General features: G+C 41.2%; 1 protein-coding gene across 1 annotated transcript in view; it reads right to left on the bottom strand.

Moving 5' to 3' along the window:
* Positions 1 to 12,947, bottom strand: part of rhbdl3 (rhomboid, veinlet-like 3) — a gene marked incomplete at both ends in the record, with an annotated part of 56,424 nt that overhangs the window by 12,911 nt on the left and 30,566 nt on the right. The window contains 3 exons of the mRNA XM_080029269.1: positions 1,867 to 2,015; positions 2,948 to 3,172; positions 9,315 to 9,473. Of these exons, the coding sequence (XP_079885395.1) occupies positions 1,867 to 2,015; positions 2,948 to 3,172; positions 9,315 to 9,473 (533 nt within the window). The remainder of the gene's footprint in view (positions 1 to 1,866; positions 2,016 to 2,947; positions 3,173 to 9,314; positions 9,474 to 12,947) is intronic.

Genomic DNA, 12,947 nt, shown 5'->3' with positions numbered 1-12,947 from the left:
TGTGTGTGTGTGTGTGTGTGTGTGTGTGTGTGTGTGTGTGAATGAGCAAGTCAGCCTGCACACAGTGTTGAGGTTTTTATTCCTGTGCTCGACCTTTGTTAAAGGTCATTGCATCCTTGCGCCAATGTTTTCTGTCATTGTTCAGTAAATATGGCTAAATACATTATTTGCGATGTTTGATGATGAATAACTTTAGACGTCTATCTGGAAAGACTTAAATGTGTGTACTTTGGATTTGTGTTACAGTACTTTACTTTGGATTTACATTAACTGCATCCCAACTACCCTGTCTGGAAATATACAGTATAGCAGATGCTGAGTGGTAGGCAGCTCCCACAATCAGCAATGACTGCATAATCACAGTGAAGGAGATTTAACTTTCACCACCAGCAGTCAAAGTCAAAGATAATGAGGCACATTAGAACACAATGTTAGAGACAATGACAGGACCAACTAATAGAGGCACAATAACCTTATGCGATTCATGATAATGTTTTGCTAAAACATTTGAATAACTTTGTGTTGTTTGTGCTGGGGATAAATAAAAGATCCACATAAAAATGGGACAATTATTCCGAAGAAAGATATCTTTGACACAATTAATGGATGTCACACGGAAAGCCAATGCTGCTGCAGTAAGCTACCTGATAAGGTTTGGCAGACAACGTACCTAATTGCTTTTTATTTAATGTCTGATTGTTTGCATCAAAGCACAAAAAGGAGCTGGCTAAAATTCCCTCTGAAGTTAAATGAAGCTTAAACTTTTGTTATTCTTCCACTTTGTATTTTCGAAAGATAATTTTCACAAATTGTACTTTTGTTCACTCTCTGAATGTGTGTAGAAACAAGTGTGTGCAGTATACTGTATGTACAAAACCTATTATACCATCTCCATCAGACTGGACTCAGTCCCACAGCCACTTCCCACAAAGATCATTTCAATATGTTCCTATGTTATCAGTGCATGTTAAACATCCTACCTCCCTCTTTTGTTACTTCCATTTGTCCCTTCCAATTCATCTTTAACCTCACACTGATACCTACCTGCCTCTCCCCTCCCCAGGCACTGCCAGCTTCTCCTAATTAAATTACCATTTTATTAGTTCCATCTATTGCCTGAGACTACATTTACTCAGGAGGGTAATTAAACCTGAATGACCTGGCCTCAGCTTATAATAAAGTAGTTGCAGAGGAGAGGAGAGGATGTAGGCTGAAAAGTTATAATAGTGGGTTTTAGTAAATGATCTGTTGAGTTCATATTTATTGGTTTATTTAAGTGATTATGGAGACAAATGTTCCCCACACTGAGATGTGACAGCATCATTGCATTATGTATAAATTACACAAATAATCCAATCATCATCCTAGTTGAAGAACGTGATACTTTGGGCGTCCCACCTAATTATTTCTCACTTGAAATGTTAAGTTACTTCCCATGAAGTGAATTCACTGAGAATTAGGAATTGCATCCCAAAGATTCATTAGTAACTCAAAATCCCCCGTCTTGTCTCGCTTATCTGCATTTTTTCCATCGTGGCTGAAAGGGATTCATTTGCCTCCAGTTGGTGTTTCTCCGGAAATTAATTATACAGCGTATTTTTTTTTCAGTTAATGAAGCCATTATGTAACAAGCTCTGACTCCCGGAATTTTTCATATGCCATAAACCCCAATGACACGAGACTTTGCACATATGCAGAGTACCCTCTAGTTTGTGTTCATCAACACATTATTTTCTTGCAGCGATCACAATACTGACGTAAACAGCTCTTATGGTGTTCGTTCAAAATGTATAATTGAGGCATTTGTTTTCAACTGTGTCTGGTCTATAAAGCTCCAAAATATGAAATCTTGTGATGGCAACTCACCCAGTGTGCATGAAGATGTAGCTGAGGTACCTCCAGGACTGGGCGCGTAGCTGGGGGTGGTAAGGTAACGGGCTCTTTAGAAAGGAAGGGCTGGACACCTGCAAGACCAAACGATCCAGCTGGAAGCCGTAATACATGAACACAGCTACCTGAGAGAGTGCAGGGGGAAAACATACAATAAAGCAACGTTTCAGGAGTAAGAGTTTTAAGTATAAACACAAGAATATCAATACTTGAATATATTGAAGTCATTTGTCTCATTTGAACACAGATGATAATATTGAGTCCAAGGTATTCATCAAACGTTTGTAATATATGTAAGTAATGCCATAAATCTACATTTCTTGCAGGGCATCATATTCCCATCTTGCGAGCCTTTTTGATACTTATATTACATTTAAAGGTACTATATGGAGTTTTCTTGTAATAAACATCCCTGAGGCCTATCTCAAAAGAGTGGAACAATTTTCCATCCTTTCCACAAAATATTTGCAAAACCAAATATTTTTATATTTTGAAATCTGCATTGTTTATATCCATATTAAAGTGGATGTAGTTGCCTTTTCTTTCATGCCTTTTGATGGTACATTGCTGCGATTGTTGTTTTATGATTATACTTAGGCTACTGTTAGTGGAATAGCATTGAACAGAGGGATGTTATCTCAAGATTGACGTGGCTAATCACAACCCATCACATTGGACCGTTCTTCTTCCTGTTTGTGTTTGTGTGGCACTGATTTGACTTCGAATAACTTTGAATATCATTCTATCATCATAAATCAAAACTAAATTATTTTGAGGAACCTGGAACCAAACGTAAGACTAGAATATGTTTGTTAACCATACTGTGGGCCCTGCTGCTTTAAACAACAACAGTGAAACAGTAACTTTTCAGGAAGCTTTCTAACTTAAAACAGTGTTTTCGTGGGATCCAATTTTCCTGTGAGCATAGTTTTGCTTATTCAGTTATGAGCATATACCTTAGAAAAATGTCCACTTCTCCGACACACCCAAAGTTACATAGTGTACCTTCAATGACACAGGGTATGACATGATGTTACTCACTCCCCAAACCATTTACCTCTGCAATGGTGATAGTCAGGATGAACCAGGGAGGCGGGCAGTAGGTGTAGCTGTCAAAGTACCACTTGCGGTCGACCTCGCGGGGCAGCGTCTCGTAGGCCACGTGTCTGACCAGCCTCTGGGACAGCCCCAAGCCTGCCTCATCTCTGAGACTACAGCCTTTCAGCTGCCGGCTCCCCTGAAGAATGGCTCTCCGGAAACTGTTGGAGCGCTTGTTACTCATCTGCAGAAAATAAAGATAAGGATGAGAGAAAAAGTTATGGAAGGTCGTTGGTGTTGGGAGGATGCAAGAGAATTGACAGAGGGAGGCGAAAGGGAAGAGTAAGACCAGGAAGAAGTCAACGGACCATTCTGTTAAGCAGCACATGTGTTATTTCATTTAACATGTTAACAACACACTTTAAGTAATAATATTTATCAAATACATGATGTAAGAATTGAAAGACTCTCAACACACAGGCCACAACAAACACACACACACACACACACACACACACACACACACACACACACACACACACACACACACACTAATCCTCCTCAGTCCAGCACACCGAATGACCCCTCCTCACCATGTCAACAGAATGCCTGTATCATCACCTAGCAACCACCAAACCACCATTCTCTACATTCCTTCCTGTCTGTTTCGCAGCATATAAATGTCAATTTTTGACAAGGAAGGGGTCCTCACTCAGAAAAATCTCATCATTCAGAAACTTTGATTGATGGAAGATCCCATCAGTCAACACAATTTATTCTTATTTTCTAATCACGACTTAAGTATTCTTTTTGTTCTTATGTCTTTTGATTTAGTGCTATCACTAATATAGCACAGGTGTCACATTTTTCAAATGATTAGCTTCTCTTCTTCTTTCACTCCTGTGGCAGCGTTAACTGCCTTAATCGCGGCCTTTTGTTAGACCTGCAGTGGTCTTTATAAGACTCACCATGACACTGCAATGACTCCTGACCCACTTCTCTCCCACAGTCTCTTTAGCTGACTCTCTGTCTGTCTGTCTGCAGACACAGGTAGCCAACATATTGCAATAACTTTCAATCTGATTGAGTAAGAAAGAAAAAACAATAAGGAGAAAATACTGATAAGACGACAGATGTCAAATCCGCATGAACAGTTAGCTGGGCTGTAGGCTACTTCTGGCATTGGTTATTGATACTTTAAGTGTCTCTGTTTGAAGATAAACTGAAAAAAGAAGAAAAAAGGCAATTATTTCAGCCTTTATGTTAGGAATACAGAGTTGTGGGACAATGATTACAGGTTACCATGGACACTTCCAGACCGCACACCAAAGACAGTACTTGCGTGCACGCACGCACACACACACACACACACACACACACACACACACACACACACACACACACACACACACACACACACACACACACACACACACACACACACAGGCACCTCCCCGATGCAGCCATGCTCCATACTGACAGTCAATTCTTCGTGTGAAGTGACTGCAATTCCTTCCCTCTTTGTACAACACAAAAGAAAGAATGGTATTCTGTCTGTTTACCCACTGGCGAGAGGGAAAGGGGAGAGGGGGAAGAGAGGAGGTGAAGGGGACAAATGTGTGTTCAGCCAGCAAGAGACCATTTCACAGTTTGATTAATGCAAAACACAGCCAGAGGAGCGGGAAGATGAAGAAGATGAATGGAAAGAGAGAAGGAGAGCCGGATGGAATAGGAGGGGAAAAGGAGGTAGACAGAGATGAAGAAGGCTAGAGTTGATGGGCGAAGTGTTTCAGCTTTATAAAGGAAATACACCAGAACATTACATCCATATGTCATCATTGAATCTTTCATTCCAAAATCATTAGCATTATTATGCCATAGGATTTGTTCTCCAAATCTAGCCACAACCAAATTAGTGGGCATTCAGACCACTATTTTTTGAAGAACGTCCCATTGATTTTTTTGTAAGAGCCCTCTGTATGTAGCCTCCACTGTGCCAAAAGAGCAGCCCCTTTCAAATAAAGGAGAGGACTGAGGGTTTTTTTCACGCAGTGCTGTTGTCTGTCTGAGTGCATGCCTTAGTGAGGATGGACACTCAGTGGGCAAAGTGAGGGACAACGGGCGGAGAGCTGTCACTCAAGAGATCGCGCCAATACATTTTAACCTCCAAAAGAATAAAAACTAGCGTGGTCCAAAAAAATTCACCCCCCTCAGTGTTGTCATGGAGATATAACCTAAACATACAGACTAAAATGGTTTTGTGGACCAGGCTGTAAATAGGTTTAATAAGACTTTGAAAATGGCCTGTCTAACAAGTGAGTCAAAGAAAATTTGCTCAGTCCTGGTACCACCCCCAGTGGCCCTTCCGGTCTACTACAGTTTTTGTCACTTCCTTATTGGATGCTGGTAAAAATCGCTGAGGTTGGGACTTGGTTTGTACCCAGGACAGTTGCAGTGTGATGCATGAGACAGAGTTAAACAGAAGGAGATGGATGGATGGAAAGTAAAAAAAGAGAGAAGCAACAATAAGAAAGATGCAGTGGAGGGGAGCTGAGAGCTTATGTAGGAAATGGTTGAGAAACAGAGGGAGGAGGTAAAGAGAGAGAGAGACAAGATGGAAGTAGGAAGAGTAAGGAGAAGGAATGAGAGGTGATTTCAATGCCGACTGTGACCGAGCAGCGAGCAGGCAAGTACTGACAATCACATTGATGGAAGAGAAGCCGTGCAAAGTATCGAGATGGCGCGACAAATAAACCCCTCACACTGTTTGTCTCTGTCTGTTCCGGCCTCACCCTCAAATTCTACTCTTCATCTTTTCCTTTTTCCCTTCCTCCTGTTAAGGCAGAATGGCTATAAATACACACACCAGGCACTACCAATTAACGTGTCGGAAGGAGTACAACTCACCCTCAACTCCTCCTATTGGCACTGACCCTTTGATCTTTAGACCATTAATGCCTGCCCTGAGAAAGTCCACCATGTTGTATTTACATACCTCACATTCCTCAAGATATCAGTATCATATTTACAAGCTATAAATGATGTGGGTTCAAAAAGATTTAGCCTTGAAAAACTCTCTCTGCTGTGTCCTGACTGAGTTGTCCACTCTACCTTAAACCAAAGTTAGTAGTACTAGGGATGGGAGGATATACGGTTTTATTGCTATTTGAATAAAAAACACAATATAGCAATCATGGTGGATTTCCATAGTTGGAATAAATGCAGATAGCCAATTTTATACCACAAAAACAAACAAAAAACTTCTTAAAGATTATTTAATTGTTTTACACACAAAGATTATCTGTGTCCTATCTGTAATCCAATCAAATTAAATGTGTTTACTGGTCACCTCAGAGGTAGGGGTGATCAGCACTCTGTGAATTCCAACAGCCCAAGAGGGCAAATTCAATATACCAAAGTTTCTCAGCAAAACGTAAACTTAAAAACATTTTAAGAGTTTTAAGAATATTTTGAGTATTTTCAGGACAATATCATGAATCGAAAATATTTTGTCCATGATAATCATAAAATGTAATTTCATATTATCCCACAGTATGTAGTACTAATTAATTAAGAATTAATTCTAGGACTACACCCAACAATTATTTCCATTGACAACAATCAATTGATTTTTTTTTTTAATTTGTTCTATTGCTACTTTTTTCTTAAGTAAGAAGTACCCACCCATATATATTTTTTTTACAAGAGCCTAACGTGTTATCCTCAAATTGCTTGGTGTATAGCGAAATTGTTAACCTAAAGATATTCTATTAACAACAATATTAAAAAGTAAAGTATAATCCTCACATTACAGAGGCTGAAACCAGCAAATGGTTGGCATTAGGAGTAAAACGTTACACAAAAGTCACGGTTCGGTATTTACCTGGTTTTTGAAGTCACGGTTCGGTTCTGTAGGGTACTGTTCTCAGTTAAGAGGAAAAATGCAAAAAAAAAAAATACAATTGCATAGATATTTTTCAGTATATAAAAGAAAATACTGCTGCAGACAACAAGGGTCTCCAATAAATATAATACTTCTCAAATAAAAGTGCAAGTTCCGCACCGCAACCAAAACAAGCCTGTACATTTGGCATATTTACGTCATCTTGATGCTATTTACGCCATACTGGCGTATTGCGGTCCGGTGCGGTTCGGTACAGTACGGCCTGTGCAATTCAGTGCGAATACTAATATGTGCATTGTTACACCCCTACTTGGCATAGCTACAAACTGACTTCACCAGTTTAAAGCAGATGATCAAAGCAGCTGTCGATCAACTAAATTCGATTTTATGATTTAAACAAATAGTCTTTTCAGCACATTATCATGAAAACATTTCACTTTATGTTTAAAAAAATGGATTCCAGCTTTAAGGTATAAAATCATTTCAGATTAAAGGAGACATTTTCAAATTGCTTGTTTTGTCCAACCAAAATTTCAAACTCCAATGTTTGGATTGACATTATATAAAAGCAACTAATCTACTTATTAAATAAACTGGAACAAGCTAATGTTTGTCTTTTTTCTGCTTTATAAATGATTCACTAATCGATTAATGCAATCAAAACCACTTGTTTCAGCACTTATTCATTCATTGCATTTGCATAGCATATTACCATAATCATGAATGCATGTCCATTTTTTGCTTTCCTCCCTCCTTCTCTGTGTTTAGCAGTTGCTGTGTATATGAATGTATAAACCATTGTGGGGGTGAGAGACAACAGTGTCTAAGAAAAATAAGGTTAATGCACGCACACACACACACACACACACACACACACACACACACACACACATGCCGGCACCATCCCTCTCTGTCCCACTTCCAGTTGCATGCCACGACCCATGGCCAGGCTGTCACATGACCTGAATGCAATGGAGAAAAGCCCTTTTGACATTTTTCCAAGCCTCCTACAGGCCTCATTCCTTATCCACTGTATCAGACAATAAACAGCTCTGAGGAACAAGAGAGAAAGGAGACACTCACCCTCACAGACAACAATGAGCATAGAGTCCTTACAGACACACACACACACACCACCCTCTGCCACCCAGTTACTGTGTAGTGTACCACACAACTATACTCTCACTTCAAAAACACTCCACACTGTCCCTGGTCATCAGTTCAGCCTCGCACTGGGAACAACAAGCCAGATGGCAGAAAACAGAAAATGAGAAGGTTTAGGAGACAGCGAGCACAGCTGGATATGCTTGAGTGAGACCTTGGACAAACAGAAGCGGGCTGCAATTTGAAGGTTAAGACGAAAGTTGAGCAAGGTGAGCATTAAGATGGTAAATGGTAAATGGACTCGATTATATAGCGCTTTTCCCTGTTTTTTCACAGACTCAAAGCGTTTTACATTGTTGTGTACACACTCACCCAATCACACACATATTCATACACCGATGCAGCAGCTACCTGTGCAAGCTAACTATTGGGAGCAATTTCGGGTTTGTTGTCTTGCTCAGGGACACCTCGACATGAGGCGGGGAGACAGGGGATCGAACCACCGACCATGCAACCCAGTGGACGACCGCCCTACCCACCTCGCCATAGCCGCCCGCAAAGAGTGATTTATCACCAGACTGGGAGTCATGTCCTATTTGAAAGAGACTGTCCCACCTTGTAGGTGAGGTACTCCTGGAATAGAAGTGGTTAAATAAAGTTGACATCCAGAGATAGGATATGAACATTGTTTTGCAAGTCGCAAACAATAAGTCTCAGTCCTCGGATATTTGAGTAAACATTAAGCAAGTGAATTTACAGAAATACTGAATGCCTACTTTAAGTTTCTATTTATAACTTTCAAATAAACTGAATAACCTCCTTTTAATGATCATATGTTTTCTTGGTGTGTTATTTCTGTGACGTTCCCTGGTGCTTTCTGAACTGAATGTTTTGCATGTGGCTGTTGTGTTTTGTGTTGATCACACAGCAAGAGTCTTTACAGTCGAATGTTATCATCCGAGGTATCATCTTGCAGGTCTGCACTGCCTGCACCTAATGTTTTCCTCCTGCTTGTGAAACATGATTATGTGCTGACGGATTGATTTGAACTATATCTAGTGTCAGGAACCCAATGTGCCGATTTGATGCAGACTTTCTTTTATAAAGTCAAGTGAAAAGGTCCAAAGCTCAAGCAAAGTCACACGTTTTTGGTGTTAAAAATCAAATTGCAAGTTCTGTTTGACTGACTCGTCTGACTCCGAGCCACAATTCTATGTTTTCCACATGAACTGCACAACAGCATGCAAGAGCATATTAGGATAAAATCACAACATACGTAGATGTAAGGACACGGTGCGGCTTGAGAGGTGCCAATACATTACTGATTTTCCGCTGAACACTGACGTCAGCAAATCTATAAAAGGTTCAAACACCTCACCAGGTTGACAAAGTCTTGGTAGCAGATCTTTCCGTCCGCGTTGCCATCGGCGAGGGCCAACAGGACTTCCAGTTTGTGGGGGTCGAGCTCAGAGCCGTGGGTTGCCAGCAGGTCCCTGAATCGCTCTGTACTGATGAAGCCAGAATTCTCTGGGTCATACTGCAAATACAGGCAATGCAAGAATGATCAGAACTTTATACAAAACTATCATTAAGTATATGGAAGAGTCAATGGAATAGAATAGACACAAATGCATCTCTACTTGAAGCCAACTAAACATGAAGATTGCAGGCATGACAAACGTGCGGTAGATCAAATAATGTTAGAAGGTCATGAGCGGCCAGTATTCCAAAGCGCATGATTTTGTGTGAAACCAAACATCAAAAGCTCAAAAACAAAAGAGCAATGGATTAGTTATAGCTTGAGTGTCTTGCACACGTTTTGAGACACAACAGTAACTGTTAACAGCTTTGGATTTCACTTTAAGATGGCATTGAGCAACACATTTACCCGCAGGTCATATTTAATTTTTTTTTCTTATTCACAGCCAGAACAGCTGAGGCATTCAAATGCATGAAAAAAGATATTCATGCAAAAACCTAAGATATCTTTTTTTATTTTTTTTAAAGATATTTTTGGGGCATTTTTATGCTTTATTGACAGTGCAGAGAGACAGAGGTGAAATGGGGCAGAGAGGGGAGCGACATGCAGAGAACGACCGCGGGTGGGAATCGAACCCGGGTCTGCTGCTGGGCCCGGCCCGGGAGGGGGACGCCTTACCGACTGAGCTAAAGGCGCCCCAAACCTAAGATATCTTTAAAAAAGTTGAACATTCAAAAGAACCTTCAGATCTCACTTGAATGTGAAAAGGATGCAGCACTTTTCTCCAGCTTTGTTCAGCTTCTGACATCCCACATGCCACTTATTATAGCTTAGGCCTTCAAATCCTCAATGGCAATTTAGAGTCAAACTGACACTCAGAAATTATATATATATGTTTGTGTCTTTCATGTTGTGAACTATATCCAAGAAAGCTGCCATGGGAGCTACAAAATAGGCTTACTCAATGCAGAGGAATGAGCAAAGACATGTGTTATAATCTTCTCTGTTTCTAATGGAAAAAGACTGCCGGTAATTGTGTCCAGATTCTAAAAAATTAAGCTGCAATTGATCTAAGACAGCACATGTCTGTTCAACTGAAGACAAACGGGATGGGAATATATTTGAAACCAGGACTGATGTTTGATTTGAATGTCAGGTTGTTTGTGGATGCAGGCAGAAGACAGTTGCTACCTCCTTGTCTCTGCTTGCCTGTGTGTGAGTGTGTGTGTGCATTTGTAGCAGTGTGTGTGTGTGTGTGTGTGTGTGTGTGTGTGTGTGTGCTTGCATGCGTGCATGCCTGCGTGCGTGCCTGTGTGTGTGTGTGTGTGTGTGTCATTTATCCTTACTGTATATCTACAAAAGTGAGTGTATCCATGTCTGAGTGTGTAAATACAGTGCATTCATGCATAAAGATGTTACATTCAGACATTATGAGCCACCTGCCAAACTCCAACACCCCTGAACCAGAAACAGTGACCGTGTTTGTGTGTGTGTGTGTGTGTGTGTTTTTGTTGTTTTTCTCCACGTTACTTGACTGTCTTTTTTACTTTCAAGGCGACAGTTGTCAGGAGTCAGGACACTTTCCACTCAATGTCATCTTTGAGATCTGGCTGTGCTAATCATGCCTATTCACTATGCTACTACAATACTGTTGCTATCTGGTGTGCGAGGTGTGCCAGCAATGTGACTGACATCCTATTTTGGTGCAACCAGCATTTAAGTGTGTTTGGATGTCTTCACCACACCAGACGTGAGCGATCCTTTTTGGACAACCGGTCAGAATGTTCTATATTCCTTTTAAAGTGCAAAATAGTCAAACAGTGACAGTGCATTTTTACAACGCTATTATGTTCCTTCAAACGCAAATGAACAAAGACCTAACTTCTATATATATTTGCACAGCAGAGTCCAACAGAGCACTATACTTTCCAAAACTTCTCCCTCTAGCTCTCTCTCTATCTCTCTCACACACACACACACACACACACACACACACACACACACACACACACACACACACACACACACACACACACACACACACACACACACACACACACACACACACGCTCACACACACACACACACACACACACACACACACTAACCTTCTCTTGCAGTAAATCAGTCAGCTTCCGCCGAGGAAATTTTGTCATAATGAAGGAACGTCAGCCAAAGCCAGTCTCATCACTCCGTGTGTTGTGTTTGTGTGTGTGTGTGTGTGTGTGTGTGTGTGTGTGTGTGTCTGTGTATATGTGTGTCTGTCATATTATTTGTCCTACTGCACAGGGTTATTTCTAACCAGGACTAAAGGATTATAGTCCAATCTAACACCTCCCCCATGTTTCTCACTCAAAAACAAACACACACACAGACACCACAATAACAACAACACCCCCCTAAACCCCCACTCAGCCTCCTCTCACCCTTCTCGCCCCGACCCAGACAAAGCACCCCCTCACCAACATTCATAGAAGTCCCCTTCTCTCTCTCCGTCCTTTCACTTTTTCTCTATCTCTCGAAAGCCAACGCGTGGGCTCCCTCAGAAGAAATGAGGAATAGTTCCATAAATTTGCCCGTTATCTATTTCATTGTCATGTCCAGATGCAGGCAGCCATACATTATATTCCCTCACACACACAAACACTCCCCTGCTCAACTCTTTGTAACACCCCAGGCTTCATAGTTGAGTGAGCACTTTCTGAAGTCAACAGGCCGGCTGCCGGAGCAGTAGAGGGGGGCACACACAATCAACAATGGGCCTCCGACGGCAATTTCATGCGAGGTTTACCCGAATCCCTTCACTCCAATTAGTGATTGTTTCCTTTTGATGCACCCAGAGGTCCACGCGGGAAAAAAACTAAATATTACTCGCCATCCAAGACCACACGAAGAGTCACCACAAACTCAAAACTGGCACAATAAATATCTAATGCTTTCATGATATAGTAATCTGCCAATTTCTCTCTTGATTTGAGGTTTGAGTCTATGACCTAAATTTTTCGCTCTAGTCAAACTTTCTGTTGCTCAACTCAGATGTATTGGCTGTCTATTTACCCATATTTATGAATCTTTCATGTGTTCAGCCTAACTGGGTCATATCACTTTAAAACACATTAGAGATACTTTTCAGTGGCAGGATCAGTAATACTGCTACATGTATGAGGAGAGGATGTTGGGTTTTGCAGTTCTCACATAAGAGTATACTACTTAGCTTGTGCATGTAAGAACATCACAGGATTGAGAAATAGTTTGAACAACAAAGGGAGCGTGATGCCAATCCCTCAGATTAAAATAGGCACACATAAACACACAGACGCCTGTGCAGACATAATTCCACAAAACATTCACAACCAATGAGATTTCATACTGGGAGCTTGTCAGCACCTAGCGTCGCTCTGGAAGAGAAAAACAGCCGAGGGAGGGTGGGGAGCAGGGAGTACAGGAGGGCTTGTTTGGGCTGTGGCGAGGCTGGGGGTGGGGGTGGGCGTGTGGGTGGGTGCGGGGTCAGATTAGACACAATGCAGGGCC

The sequence above is a fragment of the Ammodytes marinus genome (assembly GCF_949987685.1).
Source record: "Ammodytes marinus genome assembly, chromosome: 6".
Classification (NCBI taxonomy): Eukaryota; Metazoa; Chordata; class Actinopteri; order Uranoscopiformes; family Ammodytidae; genus Ammodytes; species Ammodytes marinus.
Note: the sequence above shows the minus strand (reverse complement) of the source record. Positions and strands in the feature narration are given on the sequence as shown.